The following is a 24,299-nucleotide window of genomic DNA, read 5'->3' on the forward strand; positions in this document are numbered from 1 at the left end:
TCTCGCCCAAGCCACTCGGGCTAATCAACAGACGCAGACACCAATATGGCAGACGGTTGAAAAGCGTTTATTATCCTATCTCGTGGGTTTAAATAGCTTTTATGGGTCTTTGCTACGTCAGAGGGGGGCTGGGGGTCTCAGGGATAGTGGGTAGTGGAAATTTACCAGAGCAGGTGTGGCTACATTCTTCTGGGACTCCTGGGGTTACTAGATAAGTGGGGAAGAGAGGGGGGGGAGGGGTCTATCTTTCCGTGACATCCCGTGATCTTCCGCTCCGCCTGTCCCTATCTACCACATCTCCCCCCTCCTTATCACATACAAAATGAGGTAGTTGTAGGTAGAGGCACTGGAGTGAGGTACAGACTTGTAACTTGTTAAGGAAAGGGTGGTTTAGTAGATCAGGGTAGATTTTTCAAGGCAGGTGCTGAAGGCTTTAGCTACTGACTGTGTTTGCAGTTTTTTGGTTTACAGCATTTGTTGGTGGCCTATGAACAGAATGTTTGCCCTTTCCAGACGGGCTTGAACAAGCAAGACTAGTTTGTTCAGCAGGCATGGTCCTATGGTAATAGCCAAAAGCAGTATTGCCAGTGGACCTACCAGGGCAGAAATTAAAGTGGTGAGCCAAGGTGATTGATTGAACCAGGATTCAAACCAGCTCTGCTGGGTCTCCCTGTCTCTCTTTCTCTGAGCCAGTCTATCTCGGAGCTCTGCCATGGAGTCTTTAACGACTCCCGTATGATCTGCATAAAAGCAGCATTCCTCCTTCAACGCTGCACACAATCCCCCCTGCTGCATAAACAAAAGGTCAAGTCCCCGCCTATTTTGTAAAACTACTTCTGAAAGCGAAGAGACTGATTTCTCTAGATAGGAGATGGATTTCTCGATCCTCTGCAGGTCTTCGTCGATGGTCATTTGCAGCTGGGAGAGTCCGTGTTGCTGGGTTGCGATGGCTGAGACGCCTGTGGCTGTGCCAGCTGCTCCCAAGCCGAGCAGCATTGCGATAGTTATACCTGTGATGATTTCCCTTTTGTGGAGTCTGTCAGGTTCTTCGAGAAGATGGTATATTTCTTCGTCTGAGTGATGTAGGACCTTAGAAACAATCGGAACTTGGACACAGAAATTGATAGAGTTATTAAACTTGGCAAGGAACATATAAGGATTTACTCTGGGTTTTTGCAAACTTACATCTCAAATGTGGATGGGACTATTTACTTATTGGTCTTTTGTGGGGAGTGTCTCACTTGCACTGGTGGGGGATATTGGCTGTGGAGTAACTGAAGGGGGTATCTAAAGCATTGCTTTCGTAGAAAAGGGGGTTTAATATCATAGTAAAACTAATAGGGGTTAGTCAGGTTTGATTTGGTTTCATTTAGGGTTAGTAAAATAGCTTCTAAACAGGCTGGCTATGTGGAACACGAAGGATGGGGTATTTATTATGGTGACTTTTTTGAGCACTTTGTTACTTGATAGATGCTGTATGACCCACCTAAATAGCTGATGAGGGTAGCGGCTTGGGCCAGCTTGTTTTCCTGGCCACAAGTTTCTAAACAGCAAAATTGCATGAAGAAAGACACTGTGCATGTTTGGATCTCACCACCGTGGGATTCTCAGGTGTTGTCTGGCAGTTTGGTGGTCTGTCATCTCTTTCTGGAGCAGGGGTGTGTGTGTCACTGGGATGGTTCACAAGCGTGCTCTGCAAACAGAACTCATAGCTTCTCATTAGTTTTGTTTTGAGGGTCAGGTTCGGTTGGTAGCAGTGGTGTGCAGCAGTGGCTTTCATAGTTTCACCACGTGGGGGTTCTGACTGCCACAGAGGCAGCACGTCCCCTACATCCCCGGGGGCTTTTTCCCCACTTTCATGGCCAGGGCTACCCCGGGGTCCCGTATCGGGGCATTCCCTGCTGACTCTGCGGCACGGGTGCCGCTTGCGGTGGGAGGAGGCTGGGTTCGCCCGCGCGCGCCACCCCCCCCTCCCCCCACCCCCGTGTGTCCGGGGCTGGGACCTGTATTCCTTGGCGAGACTCCCTTTTTTCTCGCAGTTCCAAGGGGTATTGTGACCGCTTTTCGGTGCGGCTTAGAACTCTATTTGGTTTTGTTTTAAACTGTGCTGGCTCCGTATCTTTTGTTTTGGGGTTCCGGTCGGCCTCCGCCGGCTCCTCGGGGCCGGCAGAGTTGTTGCCAGGCTCCGCGGCGGAAGTCAAATGCCAGGGCACTTCCGGGGCTCCGCGCCGTTTTGTTCGGCTCCGAGCTCGCTCCACCCTGCGGGGGTGGCGCCGCTCCCGCCCCCCTGGCTCGCCGCGCCCCCCGCGGGGGGTGGTTTTTCCCTTATATGGTGGCGGCTCCCGGCGCGGCTGCCGATTGGCTCTGTGCCCCGAGACGCTCTCCGCCCCTTTCTCCCGCGCGCGCGCGCCCCTGAAATCGCGCGGTGTCCGAGTTTTCGCGCCGGGACCGCCCGGGCCCCGCCCCCCTCTACGGCCCCCGGCGCCATTTTGAAGGCGGCGGCGTGGCCACGTGGCTGTGCTTTCTCGGGCCGCGGCTTCTGCGTTTCGGGCTTCCCCTGCCAGCCCCCGCCAAAAGCGCTCCGCGCGCGGCTGCGCTTCCGGCAACGGACTTTTGACCGGCGGCGGCGGGACGTATCGGCAAGCCGCAGTTTCTCGGGGCTTTTTTGCGGCGGGGGTTCCCCGGGGGTTTTCCGCGGCGGGGGTGTCCCGGGGGGCTTCTGCGGCGGGGCTTGGTGCCGCTCCGCTCGGCGCGCCGGCGGGGAAGCGGCGCGGAGCCGCGGGCGGGTTTGGGTTCCGGCGGGAGCAGAGTCGCGCCGCTCGGAGCGCGCCCTGGCGGGATCGGGGCTGCGCCGCTCGAAACGCGCCGCTCCGGGGGCTGCGCTGCCTCTGCCGGGCTGGGCTGGGCTCAGCTCTGCGGCGGGGCCGGGCTGCGCTCTGATCCGGGGAAGGGGGTGCCGCGCTGAGCCCTCCCGGGTCTTCGCTCCCGGGTGGACTCTCCTCAGGGACGGTCCGCGCTTTCGCCCCCGTCCCAAGCTCGGGTTTAACTAATAAACACGTACGCGCTGTATTCTGCGTCTCTTGCCTTTCTATTGCTTTGCGCGGGGTTTCTTTTACCTTGCCCCGTGCCGTAAAGCTCTTGCCACTGTCTGGGGATTTCTCCTCCCCGGCTAGCGTGGCTGTACACTGTTCCCATATCCCCGGATGCATGGCATCCACTGAGCATTCGGTTGCTCCAAGTTCAGGCAGCCTTGCTATAGCAAGATAAAAATCCCTGAGCTTAAACGCGATATTCCATTGCTTCATACTTACGACCCATGCGACACTGCCTATGACGCTCGCGGGTCCGGGGACGTCTCCCCTTGCGCCTAGATACGGTCCGACCGTCCCGGCCGCTGCTTCTGTCCAGGTGAATCCCGACCGCCGGGCAAATTTTTCCCCTTTTTTTTTTTTTTTTTTCTTTTCTCCCGGGTTTCAGCACCAGATATGTTGCCTTTATGAAAGACAACCAGGGACCTGGTTCAGGTGGCAGCGCGGCGGCCTGGTCTCGCCCAAGCCACTCGGGCTAATCAACAGATGCAGACACCAATATGGCAGACGGTTGAAAAGCGTTTATTATCCTATCTCGTGGGTTTAAATAGCTTTTAGGGGTCTTTGCTACGTCAGAGGGGGGCTGGGGGTCTCAGGGATAGTGGGTAGTGGAAATTTACCAGAGCAGGTGTGGCTACATTCTTCTGGGACTCCTGGGGTTACTAGATAAGTGGGGAAGAGAGAGGGGGGGAGGGGTCTATCTTTCCGTGACATCCCGTGATCTTCCGCTCCGCCTGTCCCTATCTACCACAGGGTGTGGGGGAGGGAATGGGACTATATCATTAATGTATTTTGAAAGAACTGTATCTTAAGCAAGCAAAAATATTTTTCTAGATTAAACCATTACAACCTTTCCCTATACTAGCAGATTTTGTCTTAGCTCAAATTTGATATCAGTAAAAAGGCATTAAAGTATTGACCTAAAATAAGTTGTGCTAGGGCTTGTTTGTGTGTTGTGCATTATGGAAAGTACTCCTCTATCAGAACAACCTACAAATAAGGCTACATATCACAAAGTATTGAGTTCCTGAATACTGACTTTCTAGGGTAATAAATTACCACTAGTAACTCACTGAATATTTAGAGAGAGTTGCAAGCAACTCACAAATGTCCAATTATTTTTTTTTAAATTTAGCTTTCGAAAAATTGAATGGACAAAAAGACAACAAAAATTTTTAAGATAATAAGTTATATGAAGCATCAAATTATATTTAAATACATCCTAAGAACTGAGTGGTCTTGCCTTATTCTTATTTGTATATAATTTTACCCAATAAGAAAATAATGTTCCTTTCTTATTATGGTTATAAGACTATGCTATTCACACTGATTGACATGTATGACAAATTCCAGCTCTATCTGATACCACAGTGACTATTAATTTCATAATGGTGATCACCCTCTCATCCCATGACTCGAAAGACAAACACAGAAGGATCACAAGACCCTGCATTAATAATGTACAATTTACATATATTCACATTCTACCATTGAATCAGAAATATTGTATTCTGCTTCCTTACTTTGCCATTTGCTTTGTGAAGACCTTAAATAATAATTTGGGATCACTATTATTTCTTGAGCTAGTGTTGACTTTTTTTAATCTTTCTTGCCAAGATAATTTGTGCAGACCCTCCAATGACAAATATTAGATACATATAATAATATAATGCACAGAGATATGTGTCGACAACATGCTGGCAAAGTGTTGGAAGAGATAGTCTTGAAAAACTATGAATACTTTCCTCATCATGCCCGCTTTTGATTGTACTAATGTAATTGCTGGTGCATATACTTTGGATTCAGGCTCTTAGGACATTTTCATTTGTTAGGATATAGCTCTGCCATACATTTCCATCTGCTGTTTTTTCACTACTATAAAAGATCTTGTCTCTAGACTTGGTTGGATGCAAGAGTTTAATTAGAAATTTGCCGATGTTTTCCAGAGGCTGTGTAGAGTGAGATTTATGTCTCATTGATGAATGCACATTGGTTCTTATTTATATATATCTACACATATACACCTTAAATACATGGGCAATGAATAGATCCTCAAAAGCAAATCCAAGACACTCAAAGACATACTTTCTATAGCACTGAGAAACAAACATTAGGGTTATCACTTCTGCAGTATATGCAGACATAGAGTGGGAATCTACAATATAAACACAGAGAAAATTATTGGTTTTCATTCCAGTTTTATGATCTTTCATCCACATATTGAAAATGGGGATGCATCCTCTCTCCACCTGAAGCTAGCTACCTGAAAGATTGGCAGCTGCCTGCAGAACAGGCACACCTTTCTCTTAGTACCAGGTGGGCAAGATTTTAATCATGGGTGTGGCGATAAAAAGCCTGGAAAGGCTCACATTTCACGCACTGACCTAGATAAACACAACATCACACTACATCTTTGCTACAACCCAAGCTAGTTCCCTGATTCAACTTTTCCTACCCACAGAATCACAATGGGTTGGAAGAGACCACAGCAGAGCAACTCATCCAATCTCCCTACTCAAGCAAGGTCCTCCTGGAAAAAATGGCACAGGATTGTGTCTAGATGGTTGTGGAACATCTCCAGTGAGGGGGACTCCATGTCCTCTCTGGACAATCTGTTGCAGTGTGTTGTCACCTGCATAGCAAAGAAATTCTTCCACATGTTTAGGTGGAACTTTGTGTACATCAGTTTCTGTCTATTGCCTCTTGTTTTATTGGTTTGCACCCTTACTTTAGAAATCTATACACATCTATGATGTCCTTTCTCAGCTGCCTCTTCTCAAGGCCCAGCTCCACCAGTCTTTTGTCATATGAGAACACCTCCAGACCTCTGACCAACTTAGTAGCTCTCTGCTGGACCTGCTCCAGCAGCTCCATACCTCTCTTGTACTCAGAGGCCCAGAACTGCTCACAGTACTCCAAATGGAGTGGCACCAGGGCTAAACAGAGGAGAAGGATCACCCCCCTCAACCTACTGGCAATGCTCCTCCTAATACAGTCCAGCATTCCTTTGGCCTTCTTGGCCACAAGGGCACACTGCTGGTTCACATACAGCTCTCTGAAAGGATCCTCGGATTCTTCTCCTCAGAGCTGCTTCCAGCAGGTCAGCCTGCGCTGGTGCCTGGGGTTATCCGTCCTCAGAAGCAGGTAAATGCATTTACCCTTTTTGCATTTCAAAAAGCTCTTTGCCTATCTGCCCAGTCTGTGAAGGTCTTTCTGAAGGTCTGCACAACGCTTTGAGGCATTGGCCACTCCCCTCAGCTTAGTATCATCTACAAACTTACTGGGGAGGCATTTGCCCCTTCATCCAAATCATTGACAAGTTAAACAGCACTGAACCCAGTAGAGAACCCTGGGGAACACCTGTAGTGACAGGCCTCCAGCTGTCACAGCGTTCTGGAATCTGACTCAGGAATGCAACTCTGGAATCTGGACTCAGCCAGTTCTCTACCCAGCTTAAGTGTTCATTCATCCACCCTATACTTCTTGAGTTTTCTAATGAGGATTTTGGGAGAGACAGCCTTATAAAAGACAGGGCAGAAAATATCCACTTCACTCTCCTCATCTGTTGGGGTAATTCTTTAATTGTAGTAGGCAATCAGGTTGGTCAAGCATGATTTACCTTTAGTGAATCCTTGCTGACTACTCATGATCACATTTATGTATTCCATGTTGGTAGACATGGCCTCCAGAATAAAGCGCTCCATCTTCTTTCCAGGGATCAAGGTGAAGCTGACTGGATGGTAGCTCCCTTTGCTCTCTTTCTTGTTCATTTTCAAGACTGGAGCGCTATTTGTTTACTTCCAGTCCTCAGGCACCTCTCCTGCTCTCTATGACCTCTCAAAGATGATCATGAGAGGCCTATTTATGATGTCTGCTAGCTCTGTCAGCACGCATGGATGCATCCTGACACGGCCTGTGGACTTGTGGATGTGAAATTTATTCAGGTGCTCTCTGACACAATCCTCCCTCAGTGAAGGAAGGCCTTCCTCCTGACATTCATACACCCTGGTCTCCTGGCTTAGAGATCCCTGAGGGCTGATGTTATTGGTGAAGACTGATGTAAAGAAAACATTCAATAACTATACCTTCTCTGTGTCCTCTGTTACCAGAGCGCCCTCCATTTACTAATGGGTCCATGCTATCCTTTGTTTTCCTTTTGTTATTTATGTATTTGAAAAAGCTCTTTTTACCATCCTTGATATCCTAGGTTAGATATAATACTAGATGAACTTTGGTCTTTATAGACTCACTACAGCAGGAAAAGAGGGGTCCCTGAACATATTTTTCACACTGTACAGTCACAAACATAACTCGTTTACATGCTCCTGTGTCTTGATACATTGCTGAGTTTGGCCTTTTAGATATCTTGGGTTAATGCTTCCCCATCATCGCAGCAAACTTCCATTTTGGGTTTACTTGAAAATAGGAAAAGAACTAAAATTAATTTTAAAATCCCTCTTAAAATCCGTAATGACACAAGAGGACAAAAAGTTGTCCTCTGGAGTCCTGCAAACTGGTGTAAAAAGTTAAAGCTAGAGTTCCTCTCCAGTAAGTTATTCTTAGTAAATTTGGACTGTTCGTTGCACACATACATATATAGATGTCTTTATATACACTTTCTCCTTGTAAAAAGCATTCTGGCTACTTAACAGCATAAATTATGCTGATTCTATATGATTCAAACTATAAAATATAAAATTATATCCCATTTTCAACATATGAATACACAGATTATGTAGAATTGAAAGATCAAACTGGAAATTCTTCATTCTCATTTATGAGTTATTTTTTTCCCATCCCACAGCCCCATTGGTTTCAACTGGGCTGAGTAGGGTCTCACATAAAACCACATTCTGGCCTTGTTTTAAAACCACCTTAAGTCTCCAATCTTGCAATCTAGTCTGTGCAAAGACAGTCACGTTATGCCAGTGGCTGTTTTTCTGGTGTGGGAAGACATTTTACAGATCAAGCCCATAACAGTTAACTACCCAAACAAGAACATGACAAAGCTTCACTGCAGCATTTAATCTGATGTTTTGGAGGTTATATTAACTCTTAACTTCAGAGATGTGCAGTGATTCTCCACCAAAAAAGTGTAATATTCTTGAAGTATTCTTACAGCTTTAAGATAACAAACATCACGCAAACGTTAGAGAACGGCAATGTAGTCACGTCTGTTAGTCCGAAGTCTACAGCAGGAAAATAGCAATGCCTGCAGAAAAGGTGATCCTTTCACAACACCCATTCCTCCAGTTGAATTTTTGCATTATTGTTTTCCTGCTGTCTTATATTGACATTTCCAACTTGCTTGTGAGCAACATGGGCATATGTTTTGGTTTGAAAAGACAGGTGTCTGCTAAGGAAGGCAGGAGTGTCTCTTGAAATGGAAAATTTAAACCTTCTCCCTCCAAACTATTATAACTTTGAAATTAAGGAAGGGGTCTCAGGCAAAGATATGGGAGTAGGAATAACAGTTCTTTATTAGGAAAAATAAAAATAAAAATGCAATAACACAAAACAACACTGGCAGAGTTCCATGGGTCAGGTGCTGGTAGCAGTCCCATTAATGGTGGCTGCAGTCCTCCTACATTGACAGCTGTGGTTCTGTTGAAGCAGTGATCCTGTAGAAGGCTGTAGTTTTCCTCTGAAGGTCCAGTGGTGGTGTAGATGGGTCTGGTCTTCCTGTGGGAATCCAGTGGAAAAGGCTGCCTGTGGTGTTCCAATTTCAGATTATACCTAGGTAGGAATGATTTGCTCCTCCCCCTGGGCAGAACATCTCCCAGTGGGATGATGTAATTTTATCAGTCATGCAGCGAGACACAGTGGCCCATTAACAGAAGATATCTCCTCAGAAGGAGGATTGGTCATGGAAGAGACAAAGAAAACTGGGCCACCTGATTTTAACAGGTGGCCCAGTTAACAGAAGATATCTGCCCCAGCTCTAACAGAATGCAATAGAATACACACCCTTGGTCACGTCTTGCATTTGCAACCTAAAAAAGTATGAAAGGTCAATTAGTCACCCAAAAGGTTTAACAAACCACTAGACAGAAATGATATTTCTGTTACAGTGAAACAGAGGTACCTACCTATTTTAGACAGCTTTGTAGTGCCAATCGGCTTTCACTGCTATCTATTTTAATACTAATAGTGATCAGAAATATGAGTACTCTCAAGAGGGTATTTTTCATAAACTTTCACTGGACTCTGACTGGCACATTCACATCTCTGCAGCACTTCAATGTGTTCTCTTCTTACAGATATATCAGTACTTCACTCCTTTAGTGAATAGCATACAGATAGATGGATGCACCCACATGAACCATGTTGTATCAGTGTGCAACCAGGTGTACATTACAAGGAGAAAAAACTGGGGCTTGACATGAATAAGAGTGTCCTATCATATTGTATATGAATTGATCTTTAATGACTTTATCTGACCATTGTTTTTTTATGACATGAACACCGCTGTAAGATTTCTTGGTTACAAACTGTTAAGCCCATATAATGAAGTCCAATGCATCCATAGTTTCAGTTTTTAAATATATCTTCCCTGAGTAAAAGAAAAAATGGTGAAGGACCCAGAAGAAAAACTTTGCCTTCGGGCTTCAGAGTCTCTTAATTCGTAAAATAAGACTGGCTATTTTATTAAATGGAAGTTTGCTGCGATGATGGGGAAACATTAACCCAAGATATCTAAAAGGCCAAACTCAGCAATGTATCAAGACACAGGAGAATGTAAACAAGTTATGTTTGTGACTGTACAGTGTGAAAAATATGTTCAGGGACCCCTCTTTCCCTGCTGTAGTGAGTCTATAAAGACCAAAGTTCATCTAGTATTATATCTAACCTAGGATATCAAGGATGGCTACATGTCTACAGCTTCTCATCTATGTTAGAACAGGACTCGAACATCTCAGATCTATGAAGAATTGAATTCTTTCTGCATCTCCTTAGCTCATGAAAAGTCATATTGCTGCCCACAAAGGTGCAAAGGTTGAATAAAATTTCATTTCAGACAGTGTGAATCCAATCCATCACCTGATTTTGGATTGCCATCTTGATAATTATCAGGAGCTGCATAATGGCTTGAAGGGCATCCCAGTAGGATTTCTCCTTGCTGGAGAGGAGAGCTGCAGAGGTTAATCAAAACAGGTACAGCCCTTCATACCTGTTATTTCTTCTGCTCACCTCCCATTCAGCATCTGTCTAATCTGTGCAAGTTCAGTACAGTATTCCCTGTCTGTGCACTCAGAATGATCTGAATACAGCTGTCAACATCTCGATCAAAGCACAGCTCTATTTAGATTTTTCTATTGTAGTTGAAGGAAACATACTTTGAAAGTTGCTCCATGCCATATTTCAACTACCAACAGTATGTGATTTTGATGAAACTTCTGTTATGTTTAAAAAAGGATATATTTCTAGTTCAGGCTTTCACTTAAGAAAGACTTTTGGAGCAAAGGTGAAGACCAAAAGGCTTACCCAAAATGTAAAGGCATGAAAGGAAAGGTGAGAAAAATTTAAATACTTAAATATAGGAGCTTAAAATGGAAATTTGTGCTCCTTTTCAGCCATGGTTATTTTCTGTTCTAATCTACCTGTCTCTGTGAAACAGACAAAAGCCGACATGTTATCAGTTTTAACTTGTTTTTGCAGCCAGACAAGAGGATATATTTAAGAAAATTATAACAACAACAACAACAACAACAACAACAACAACAACAACAACAATCATTATTGTTGTTGTTGTTGTTGTTGTTGTTGTTGTTGTTGTTGTTGTTGTTGTTGTTGTTGTCATTGTCATAATAATCAGAAAAATTAATACCAGTGAGTACCAAAAATAGGCAAAACAAATAGGGGTCAGGATCAGGAACACTGAAATGTTAATATTCAATTAACAATAACAGAAGTGATGTGGGACAAAGTATGCAAATTATGAATGTCTCAGGCCAAATGTTCTCAATAGGAAAGCCAATAAGTAATTTGTTAAAAACTGCCCACATGACTGTTTTTTCAGCTCATGAGAAAATCCATGTTAAAAATGTTTGCTGTTCTAACAACAAAACCAAACATGTTCCATAATGCAAGCATTAAGAGGATGTATAACCTACACAGTATTCACAGCTAGGAAAATGATAAGGAGAGACGCTTGAGGAGAAAAAACTTGCTAACCAGAGGTTTTTACATGTGCCTCAGCACCCATGTCGCATATGCTGATTTCTCAAGCAAACCTGTTGCCAACAGAAATCTTTTCTTGAACTGTAAAATTCATAGGATGTACTTGGCTTACATCAAGAACACAGCATTTATTCCCCACACAAACAGCTCTGTCTAGCTTAGCTGGATCTAAACAGAAAGACTGCTTCACTCATTATTTATACAAAGATAGCTGCATTCTGAAGATTCATAGGAACTGGAAATTGGTCTACTTCTGATTTTTACTGTTTTTTTGATTTTCAGGGCTGTCAGACTACTGAAAATCATCTAGACCTTCATCCACAGGAAGGTAATCCACAAGTGACTTTTTACCCCTGGGAGTACTGATACTGCTTATTTAGTAATAATAATAATAAAATTTTATATAAAGCACAATCTTTCTTGTACAAAGAATTTGTCTTCCAACCTGTCCAAGCGGCTTTTGAGACTACTTGTATGAGTAAAGAGTATGCCATAGCTACTGGCATCAACCTTGCTGCAGATGTGAGAAGAATATTCTTACATATCTGGAATTGCATTACACTTATGTGTCCTGGCAAACAGTGGCTTTTTCAAAACAAAATGATTACTTTTATGAGTCAAGTGAAACTTATTCATAAGTGTTTTAGGATTCAAGTAAACTGGTTTTTACATTATGCACCTCCTTCTTTCCCCTTTTCTACCCACTGGTAGACCAAGCAGTTGAAATACTGAAACAAGCCTAGCAAGGAGAGTAAGAGGAAAAATATTTTCCTGGTGCTTTGCATGCTGTCATCCAAATCCTCTCACTTGTTCATAAAATGCAGCCACAGTAGGGAATATATGAAATAAGTTCCCAGCATTTTAAAGCAAAGCTTCAGTGAAAGGGGATGAGAGAGGAAAGAATAGTGCAGCCAGTGGAAAAAGAACTATCATTTTGGACAGGCAGAATACTGTGGATCTGCAGTCATCTAGGACTATAAACCAAATCTTACCTATTTTAAGAACATTTAAAGGATTTGTGGGACTGGGTCTCAGTTTAGTCTCTGAGATTAGCATTCCACTTGTGCAAAGTACCATGGAATTTTAATGAATAAAAGTAGCCACAGTTTCTGTTCTCTTCCTGAGATCTGTGTATTTGCTAATTTAGACACACATTTCACATGTGACTTCAGTGGTGCATACTGAGGCTGAGAAAAGTGGCATCTGTGAATCTTATGTAGTCCTAGATACACACATAAATGTTTCCCCACCTTAGATAATGAGATATTAAAGCACTACAATGAACACAAAGATCTAAGAGGCCAGTCCACTTTGCTGTTGTGAGGGGTTTCTGGATTTAAAATAATGAAAAAAATCAAGATATTATTTAAATTTCTGTTCTAAAGGCATTACTATTTTTCCTTAGGAAATGAGTCTCTAGGACATAATTATCTTTGCACTTGTTTCAGGCCTTTTATGCTGGGTCATCAAGGGGAGTTGGATATTTAATTCATTTTGGTAAAACCAAACAGACATTTTTCAATGTCTTAGCTAGTCCTTTTGTTTATTGCAGGTTTTCTGAACTATTTTTCCCTTTAAAATTTTCATTTAGAGTTGCAGGGACCCACCAGCAGCAAAAAATGAGAGGAGATGGGTAAAAAACTTCTTGGTCTCATATTGACCATCCAAAAACCTTATTCTAGCCTGAGAATCAAGATGCTTGACCCAAATCTAAAATTTTCTGTAAGTAATTTATGTGCCTTTAAGAAAACTGTTCTAAAAAATTGTTTTTAGCCTTGATATGAGGCATTGTGAGATGTGTAGCAGGTGCTTTGGGACAAAGTTTTAAGCCTTTTATTGACTTTTGCTTTGGACATAAATTAGGTAGCTGTCTGTATAAAATCTGGTCACACAGGCCTGAAAATCTGGCTGTATTCTTTTTGTTAATCAAAACAATACAATAGTATGAAATATGGTATTTTTTATTTAAGTATCATGAAATATTTTGGATATTAGCTGCTTCTTAAAATGACTATAAATTTCAACAAATACCAAGAAAGACAACAGCTTCAAACAAAAGTGGAAATACCTCACCACAACACCCAAATCTTTCCAGAGCATTTCATCCAACATTTCTGGAGTTTACTGCACTCTCTAGTGCAGTTTCTGTAGCTATAAAAATCTGTTAATTGTCACTTAATGTCACAAGTTAGAGTAAATGCTTATATGCTGAATTTTAATATTTGTGTTTTTGTTGTAATTTAAAAGTAATGTAAAAAAATGTTGTAACCTGCTGGAGCACAGTCAATTTTTAAAAAATCTGGCTAGATGATATATTCTCTTCATATGGGTGGGCGCACCCATCACTGGAAGCAGCTGCTGGGTCTTGAAGAGGAAAAGAAGAGGCTGGTAAGAGGCAGATCCTGCGAGGGGGTATAGTGATTTTTCTTATGCCAATCTCCTTCTTGGGAGATTGTGGGTCAGGTGTGAAAACTCCACTCTGGGAGAGCACAGGAAGTTCAAAGTAGCCTGAAGGTATCCATGTCTTTTGATGCACCATAGTTGACTCAAGTGTGCTGAAAAGAGAGGCATCTGTAATGTCTTAAACAGTGGAAGACTCCTGAAGTGTTATATAATCCACAGCATTGCATCACTCAGCATGAAATTTCCCACCCTGAGGAGGTTCCCAGGCATTCCCACCTGACCATAAGGGAATATAAACACGGTGGATTCTAATGTTTTGTGGGCTTTCTCCATTCCTGACGAATCAAGCCAGTGACCATCACTTCAACCAGCATACATCAAAATTGCAACAACAAAGTCTCCTTTCAGCATCCAACAGGTGGTAACTCTGTACCTTTCTAGTTTCTTTTTCCTATTTTTTCTATTTCTATCCCACACTTATTGCTAAATAAAAATCCATTCTATTGACTTTGGCATATGGTCTTGTTTGCAATAACCAGATCTTAACACTATATAATTACCTTTTACGTCAATTAGTCTGTTGTTTCTCCATACAACTCTATTCTCCTCAAATTATATCAGCTGAGTTTTTCATTATTATTTCCCAAATAAGAAAAAAGCCAAATGAAAAAACAAGAGCAAAGTTCACAGGCAAAGACTATAGTCTTCTGCAGAGTTCTCTGTACGTGAGCATATTCAAGATAGCATATTTATTAATGTAGGGGTTGTTACTTTTTATGATGCCTACTTAGTAAAGTCAGTAGCAGTAAAGCCTTGGACTTGGTAGCAAGAAGTCAGTTGCGCATTTGAAACCTTAATTTTGTGGCTATAAACAACCACATCACATTTCCAGCAAAAACAATGGGGTTGTTTCCAGCACTGCTCTACCAAGGAGGTATGTATTTTATTTTCTTCTTGAATATACAATTAAAATAATTCCAATCACAGAACTCTGCTCCGCATTCATTTCTGAAACAGACCATGGGGGATGCAACTTAAAAGTGAAAATCCTGCCCTTCCTTGGGCCAAATAATGAAAGAAAAGGCTAGCAGTGCAGCATTCAGACTTCTCATTAAAACTCATCAGACTTCTATTAAAATTTTGAATTTATTGACTAATTACTAAAACTTGCCCCAGTGTGCAATAAAAAAAAGACGTCTTGTCATAAGCAGTCTTTTTTCCTTCTGTGTGGAAACGATGGAAGTGTTACTTTTATCCTAGTTTTGGCCAGAACCTGGAGGTTGTTCTATACCACCTCACACAGTTGCATAGGAGCCAGGGTGGAGTGACTCTCTGGCTTCCAAGAAGGGCATAGTTTCTGATTGAAAAGAAGTGGTCGCATTGTCTGCCATTGTTCATTTCCTTGGAGTCCCTGGTGAGAATATTTGCAAGTGAATCACCCTCTCTTTTATATACTTCTGTTGTTAATATTGTTGTTACTGTCCATTCTCTTATCTCAGTGCTGTTTGCAATAAACTCAATCAGTGATCTTCACCTTTTGTGCATCCAACTCTCAACTCCATCCTGCTGGAGCAGGGTGAACTAGTGACATATGGTTTGGGAGAGTCTTGATGGGGATGCTGAATTAGGGAGTACCATTCCTAAACAATGACAACCTTTCATCAGGCAAGTAGTAAGGAATTGCATAAATGGAGTATAGACAGGTTCTCTTCTTGCTGTAGAGGATTTCCACCAGTGCCTGTGTTCTTGTTGAGTAATAATGAGATACCATAATGAAACAGTAGAAGATGTATGTCAGATGGTTCTCCAATAACATTAGGAAAAAAAGCAGCTGATGTATGGGATATTGAAGGCAGATTAAGTTGTTAATGCATATTAGTATATTCTTAATTTCCTTTTAATTGAAAAAGACATATTGACTTTAATTAAAACCATTTCACAGGAACTGTCAATTAGCACATGTCAAACTAGTTAATTCAGAACAGAATTATTTTAATTAGGGTCTGCTTTCCTTTAACTGTAGGGCCAATGAAATCAGCTTTTCCTTATCAAGAATTTAAATGTCTCAAAGAAATACAATACAAATCTCTAAAAACCCTTATCTATTATTAGAAGCCCATATGGATAACATTAAAATGATGGTGCTGGCATTGTTCATGCCACAGACATCAGAGTTTCCTTTACGACTGTTTAAAAAAAAAAGAAAAAGATGGCTTTGAAAAAAGACTATTTTAGATACACAGATTTGTCCTACATTAAAGAGATTACAAAATTTATGACACGGATACTCCCATTTAAATTATTTAATATGTCTGCTTAAATAAATGGGCCTACTCAAACCTGTTGTATGTTCTGTGAGTCAAGGACATATAAAATATTTTCAAAGCATTCAGCATGCAGTTCTTCCCTTAAATGAACTATAATAAAAAGGAGAAAAGAGACTAGATTTTTAATTTTTTGGACAACAGTATAATTGTTAACTTTCATTTCACATGAAGATTTAACAGTGATTGCTAATCCAGTGGCTGTGAACATCAGTGTGCTAATGTCATCTCAGTTATCAAATAGTATATAGTCTGTGTCTTGACTTTCAGATACTTTCTGAATATATCTCTAGCTTGCTGATGGGTCTCTGCCTCTTGGCTGATGTACTGCTGTAAAGACCTTCTCCATGGTTTCTGAGAACCTCAATGTGTGACATCTGTGACGCTGGTCACATCCCTTCAGGAGTAAGAACAGCTGAGAAAAATATAACAAACATAAAAGGAATAATTGCAAAACTTAGACTTAGTCTAATAATACAGGGTTTAGCCACTGTTTTACTGACCTCTGTCAACATAGGATTACGGAGATTAGTGAAAGGAATACTTAATAACTGAACTGTGGATTCTAAAGAGGATTATCTGTTAAGATATTTCATGTATCCTGATGGTTTGTTGAATATATTAGGAAGCTGATTATGGGCCTAACTCAACAGTTGAAGAAGAGTCATTCTTCCAAAATTAAGTATAACTGGTGTGCATTAAAATTTAATGTGTCCTAAAACTATACTTTACCTAGATCCTTACCCATACTAATTTTCCCCCCAGGGCAACTCTCTGGTAGGGGGTGGGTGTAGAGCTGTAGGAGCACCATGTGTTAAAATTTGTGTTGAGGATTCTAAAAAACCTTGAAAAATGGATTAACTTTTACTTAGATGATCTGCAAAACCAAAATACTGTGCCCCAGGAGTTCTTCATCTCAAGCAAGAGGCTGTGTAGAGATGTTACTTCACTTCCTAGTCTCCTGTGTAAAGTGTGCCCTAATAACTGTAGTTCTACTTTTAAATGTGACTGTAGATTGGTAACGTAAGACCCTAATATTTATTCATTAATCCCATTGTGGTCCACATTAAATCTGTGCTCTTCAATTTAAATGCTTACCATAATTTAGAACCCATTCAGCTGATCTAAGTCACTTTGGCACTGAATTGTGTATTTCAACTTCTTTTATAACACAGCAGAAGCAGTGTTTTGCATTTTGATCATCTTGCTCAATACATTATTTGGTTCAAAATGGCAATTAGCAATAACTTTTCTTTTAAAATCACTCCTACAGTGGCTGTGCATGAGAAGTGTGGTTATGTTCACCAGAAGGGCTGTAAAACTGTGAGTGATTGCCTTTATTGCTCTGTTATACTGAACTTCAAACTGTAAAAATATTTGAACATTTTAAATAATAAGAAATTCTAAGATTATGGTGAAATTATTTATGTAGCTCATACATCATGGCAGAAACAATGGTGAAACAATTTTATGAAGGGAAAATAATATACCAAACCCTCACAAAAAGCTAGTTACAAAAGGAATTAAAAGCAGAAGATCCTCACTGTAAATATACCAAAGCACCTCTCAGCATAGCCTATTATGTGCCATGCTGTAAAAGCAGTGCAAAGTATTCTTTTTTTTTTTTTTTTTTGGCAGTTAATACTTAGGTGATTCATTGCTTAACAGCAGACCTAATATTTACACCCCTATGGATCTCATGACTTACTAGCAAGCTTTGACTTCAATTAAACCTGTCAGTTTCTGATAGCAAGAAATCATTACAGAACTTCAAAAGCACTTGAACTGCAGCAAGATCTTTACGATTATCTGCATCTTTCTGCCTTTGTTGGCTCCTTGATCTTCTGTGGCAGCCCCAGCCTCTCTGTCAACTTTGTTCTGTAAGAAGTTGAACCTAAAGCTATTAAATATATATATATATATATATATATAAATATATATAAATATATATATATGAAAATGCTGCAGTATACAATGGATTTCACCCAGTCTGACATTCTTTTTGGAATAAATGCTTAAAAAAAATTGCCCATGTGAGTCATACACTGTTCATGTATTGTTCATGAATCAAATGCAGAGCCATTTAAAAATTACGAGCATTACAGAAATGTAATAGCTTATAAACAGGGATTTAATTTACTGTAGATCTGATTTCCAATCATTTTATGCAAACAGCTATGGCAGAACTATCCCAGAAAAGGGAGTAACTTTCTGATTGACCTAGTTTCTTGTTGGATTTAAGAAATATTTTAGAAGTGAGAATTATGTATTTGTCGTTCAGAGCATGACCATAGAGGGCATAAGAATGCAATCCTACAACCCTAGATGAAAGCACAAAGAGTTTGGAGGATTCATTCCATTCTTACAATCACAGTGAATAAAGCCTTAAACACATGCAGAGTAGAAAAGATGATTTGTTCTGACTTGTGTACAGATCACTTCCTCAGAAGCCTTTGGTCCCTGCAACTTGCCTTGCAGGGACCTCCTTTTCCAAGGAGGACTTTGAGTTATGACAGCTGGGCTCATGTTAAACCCTGATAGCAACTGGTTAGCAGCACCCAAAGATGGAGCCCCCACCCATTAAACTGTGAGAGTTCCTTGCTCAGTCTTCTAGGCTGATGTCTTTTGTTTGCTATTGTTTTGAAGCACAAGCCATTTTTTTTTTTCAAAAACCACTATCTTTTGGACATCTGTGTCTTCCCTTGACTATTTTTGCAGAAATCAATCTTTGTGTTAATCAATAAAAATGGCATGGTCAAAAAAATAATGCTAAGGCACCCAATGCATACCTAATTATTTGCAATGTTGTTTATTAGCTGTAAAAAAAATGAGGCTTTCTCCTCATTTTGAACAAGGGACCTATGGACCACCAGCAGTTCACTGATCATAGATGAGGAGCTGCTGGCTTTGCTGCCACTGTGTCTGTGAGCATATTATTTTGTCATATTGCCTCACATTGCAGCAATATTACCTAATACTTTATTAAACAATTCTACAAGCCTAACTAAAGCATTTGGGTTGTTAACGTATATTTAAGAAGGTTTAGAGTCCGCATATTGTATTTTTCAGTGAATTCATAAAATTATGCCAACATGAGCACATCTAATGATGAAAATGTTGCGTCTGTTTCCCTATTATCCCATAAAATAACAGTGTATTTTTATTTATATGAGTAATTTTAGATACAAACATTTTACCAAAACTCCATTCATTTAGGAAATATATAAACACAATGAGCTTAATAAAAGAAAGTGTTTTAAAACATATTTTAGTGATTTTAAGATGAAGAGAAATTAAAACAAAGTCCTAAACTGCTTTTCTTTTTTCCTCATGATGAGAAAGAAATATAGGTTATCATTTGGCATATTATTTGTCATGTGGCAGTGAAGTGAAATTTGTGCCTCACACGATGTATTCTTTACATGATGAAATGAGTATAATTTAATTTTTTTATTTGAAGGTTCTGTCTGGGTACATTGGCTACCAATTTTATTTTTATTGCAGTGTATGGATAGCTAAGTCACATATCCTTATGTTAATGCAGAGTACATAGGAAAGGAAAGGGAAAGTATAATTTTTGTTGTTGCTTTTGTAATTTGAAATTTCCATAGTGTCTATGCACATTGGCTACCATTTCATTTTTACTGCACTGCACTGATAGCAATGTCACTTATAATTAACACCAGGGTAGGGAAAAAAAAATGGAAAACCAGATTTTGCCCCCTGCTTCTGCTATGATCATTATTTGAAATTTTTGTATTGTATGAATAGCATTTCCAGGGGGTGGTGGATATACTGAAAGATCTTACCTCCATGACAAGCAATGTATAATGGTCTATGTGTTTGTATTGCTCCATAAGAGAGCGGATAGAAAATATAGCGCTACTTACATTTCTTATCAGTTGGATACAAGTTGGTTCAATATCTAGGAACAGTTAATGCAGAAACACCATTTCCCAGGAAAACTGGAATAATAACAGAATTTAATTTCCCCAAATCAGTATATTTTATTAAAGTGCTTATCTCATGCCTCCCAAAATAACTCACCTCACTGTCTTTTAGCTTCAGAGCAGAGAATGTGACACCCTCCATTCATCCTGTCTTCATAGGAGAGGTGTTTCAGGCCTTGTGGATTCCCTTGTGTTTGCTTCAATAAGTCCAAATTCTTACACTGGGAGCCCTCAGAGCCCAGTGCAGCACTCTAGGTGTGGATTCATCAGAGCAGAGTAGAGGAGCAGAATCATCTCCCTTGACCTGCTGGTCAGAGTACTCTTGATGCAGCCTGGGATATGTGCTGGGGTGTGTCCAACCTTCCATCAGTATACACAAATCCTTCTTGTAAGGCCTGCTCCCAGTTCTCTCATCCCCCTGACTGTATTGGTTCTAGGGGTTGCCCCAGTCTAGAGGCAGGACCTTGCACTTGGTCTTGTTGAACAAGATATATTTTCCATAATCCCACTTCTTGAGCTTGTCCAAGTCTCTCTGGGTGGCATTTTGTCCTTCAGACAGATTGGATTTATGTCATCAAAATATGAGTGCAAACAATGAAACAGGAAAGAAATACAGAGTCAATAGACTTTAAATTATTATATGGCTCTCCACAGATATAATTAGGACTACTTAATCTCATTTGACTCTACCTTGAGTTGAATGTTGAATTTCTCTGTTCCTTTATTTCTTCCTTTCTCTACTTCATTAATCCCCATGTCAAAGGAGTACAGTTTTTGTCCATACATTTCACTGGAGTTTTATCAAACGAATGGTGATTCTGCAAGTAATCTGTGATCATAATTGCATCTTGTATCTTAATTAAATGGACAATGCTTTAAAAAAAGAAAGTTTCAAACCCATCCCTGTATTTTATTTTTCATATTTTTTGGTGGTTGTGATTAAAGACTTAAAATCAACACCAGTTGCCACACCACAGTGTCTGAAATACTATTGTCATTTTCTCCTATAAGATAGATACATCAGGATAAATATTTCAATGTCAAAGCCAGTATTTCTTTTTCTTCCATGAGTACTGTTAAAAGACTTCAAATATTTATAAATTTTTAATTACATCTTATTGTCAACACTTATCAATATTCAGAACTTAAATTTCTCCCAGCAAATTAGTTCCCCCAGTGTTTTTTGTTTTTAAATTCTCTTCTATGGTCACATTTCAGAGGAAATAAAAATGTGGACTTAACAGACTGATGCATGTCATGAAAATGAAGCAATTTGAGAGATACAGCAATAGCAAGTTACCAGGACTGAATGATCTCCCTTCAGAATTCTGACGATAGAAATTTATTAATTATAGTATGTATAGATAGGTATATACCTTTTCTCTATAAGATAGTAATAATAATATAAAACCACCCCCATCACAGACTGAAAGGCATTAATACTGCTAATTTCAGCATTCTGAGTTTAAGAAATGGTGTGAAAATTCAGACACATTCTGGTGCTGGTAAAGCTATTGAATTGTCCTAAAGATGATAAAAATGCAGGACTTGAAGGAATATAACCTGATCAACCTGTCTGTCTGCCCATGCCCAAGCTCTGGCTGTGTTTACTTCTGAAACAAAGCTTGATTCTCCAGATGTGTTCTCTAGGAGCACACTACAGAGACTGCAAGGATGTTGTAGTGCCAGTGGAGACTCATGCAAGATCTATTTGTCAGGAGCAGTGAGGCTGCTTGTGTTCCTGTATTTAGAAGAACAGCAATAACACAACCTGCCAATAAATATTTTTTTTCCTGCTCTAGACCTGTAAATTGTACAGAAACCAATGTCATATTGTCACCCTAACCACAACTTGTTGCTTGTAGGAGCACATCCAGGTTTGCTCATTTGACTTTGGGTAACACATTTTCAACACAGGTTTTACTTAGCATGTCAGATTGTAAAGCAAGTAGTTAGACCTCAGCCTGAGATTGACTCAACCTGAATTCACCCGAAGTCTAGAAAAAGGATTATTAGTTGAGTGCATGTAGGCATACAACAAATGGCATATTTTCTGCCCTATGCAGACCCACAGACCAAAACTAGAAGGGCACATTGATGAACAGAAATAAAACTGATTCTTTGATCTGACTTGAAATCAAAATGGAATCCAGCCCTATTCAGGCAAATATTTTGGCTTGATTTTTAAAGAGTGTTGGATCAGTGCATTGCTGTTATTCACTGCAAGAACTCATATAAACAAATAAAATACATGATTTTTCAAGCCAAATGCTCTTCTCAGCTTTGAAATTAAACTACTCAAGGAAGTTGGGTTATCTAAAAGTAATTACATGTAATGCTTCATGTTGCAACTTTTCTGTCTGAAGAGGTTAGGAAGGATATATTTTCCCATGTTGATGGGTAACCTGACTTGTATTTTTTTATGACCTGATATGTTTTTGAGGTACTAACTCATTTATGCTGGAGATATGATGCACCACTGTCTAATTCTTTGTGCCAGTGGTGTTACTTCTCCATTTGGGAGAAAACATATAACATCCTGGCAAAATGGTACAGCTAGTCCTTTTGCCTCTCATGGATTCAGCTAAATCATTCCTTTGTGGTCATCTGAATTTTGGTCTACTTTCTTGCTCTTTCAGTCAATCAAATGGAATTTTTAATGTGTCCAGTAATCCCTATGCCCAGGCTTTACCTATTAAAGAACAAGTAAGTACAAAAGTGATGCAGGGCACTGGTTAATGGTGACTTTCTCTCATACATATGTAAAAAGCTTGTCAAATACACCTCTGCCTAATGAGAAAGCACAAGTGTTCTGACAAGCAACAGCAACAAATTAAACAAATAGTCACTATCCTGTCAAATAATGTTTGTATATCAAGGATCTTGAATACAAAACATATTTATCAACAATCACGTTTTGAGTAAAATTCACATGAATGTAACACCTTCTCTCTCTAAGGTTTTGAGTGAGGCATATTAAAGAAGATCATACAACTTACTTATCCCAGGAACAGAGGTTCTTTTTCAAAAGCTGTCAGCTTGCTGACAGATATGATGAACTTCGATCTTGTAAAACATTTAATCAGACTTGTTCCTATAGCTTCAGTCCAAGGAGGGTTACTGTTTTCTTTAGAAAAATGTACATAATTGAGGAACGATGAATACATGTATAACATGAATGCAAGTAATTATCTATGACATTAATTTATTTGTAATGAGTAGATACTAGTCCATAACAGGCTTAAGAGAAATGTAAGCAGTATATGGAAATGTGTTTAATACAAGGCTATTTGCCAGAGGTCCGTGCACCATTCATTCAACTTTAAGAAACTTTTGAAAATATAGGTTGCATTTGCAAACTTCCATGTATGGAGAGATGGCAAGCTGCCTGGTTTGTACTTAAAGGATTGTCATCCTTAGAAAAATAAATTTCTCCAAATAGGCAAAAATCAATATTTTCATGTTTCACTCAATCAAATGATAAGGCTGACAATTTAATGGCTCAACAGCTAAAATACATGTGGATAATTAGTTATATTAATTATCAGAACTACAAATTCTTCTGTTTTCAAACATTGAATATATGACAGAGATATTTAAAAGTTCTACTAGATGCCTCCCCATCCTTAATCTTTAGTGATTTCTCTTAAGCTGTGAAATTATTTTTTTCCCAAATGCATGATTTTATAATTAACGGGGGAAAAATCTAATCCTGCACTGCAATCAGATTTTTAAACCTTTGAGTTAATGTCCTGTTTTATTAAATTTGATGTATATTTCATAGGCTGCTTGCCTGTTAAATGTATGTGGAAATGTGCTGGCATTCCAGCTGAAGAGATCTTTATGAGTGAGAAAATGCTCAAGGCTTTTTCAAAGTAGGTGCTGAACATATGTTTCTCTTCTTTGCCTCCAGAAGATGCTAACAGCTCTTCCAGCAGACAGGTATCACAAGGTTAAAGGCTAGCATAGCTGTGCACCTTCAGGATCTGACTGTCAGCAAAGGAGATTAATAGTTTCTCAAAACTAATAAGGAAAATGACAGCAATGATAAGAAGCAGAAGGACCTGACAACAAAAGAAAAAGAAAGGAAAAAAAAAAAAAAAAGAACCAGCAGAAAATGAATTCTGGGTAGTACAACACCTGGCAGAGCTGATTTTAATATCTGGCAGGTTGAGTTCACTAATCTTTGCTATTCATATTGATGTGATACTTCATAGAGTTTTAGAGATTATCTATTAAGACATGCAGTAGTGTTGTTACAACATGGGAACAAGTTTGCTAGCACCTGCCATTCATTCTCCATGATAAAAATTGATATGATCTTTTTGAAATGCCTAACAGATAATTACTCT

At 39.9% G+C, this 24,299-nt stretch overlaps 1 protein-coding gene across 41 annotated transcripts in view; it reads left to right on the forward strand.

Annotated features, from left to right (window-relative positions):
* Window positions 1-24,299, forward strand: part of LOC121468114 (uncharacterized) — a 299,333-nt gene that overhangs the window by 37,344 nt on the left and 237,690 nt on the right. For 28 of the 41 annotated variants that reach the window (XR_012052925.1, XR_012052924.1, XR_012052918.1 and 25 more), the window contains one exon: window positions 11,553-11,598. The exons of 3 other annotated variants lie outside the window; for them this stretch is intronic. Coding sequence is in view for 2 of the 38 variants with exons in the window: in XM_072922143.1 (XP_072778244.1) it covers window positions 11,553-11,569 (17 nt within the window). In the remaining 36 variants the exon portion in view is untranslated. Of the gene's footprint in view, window positions 1-11,552; window positions 11,599-12,861; window positions 12,993-13,892; window positions 14,092-17,270; window positions 17,321-24,299 lie in introns of all 41 variants that reach the window. 10 more of the 41 variants (XR_012052907.1, XR_012052910.1, XR_012052933.1 and 7 more) reach the window with 4 other exon arrangements.

The sequence above is a fragment of the Taeniopygia guttata genome, chromosome Z, assembly GCF_048771995.1.
Source record: "Taeniopygia guttata chromosome Z, bTaeGut7.mat, whole genome shotgun sequence".
Lineage (NCBI taxonomy): Eukaryota > Metazoa > Chordata > Aves > Passeriformes > Estrildidae > Taeniopygia > Taeniopygia guttata.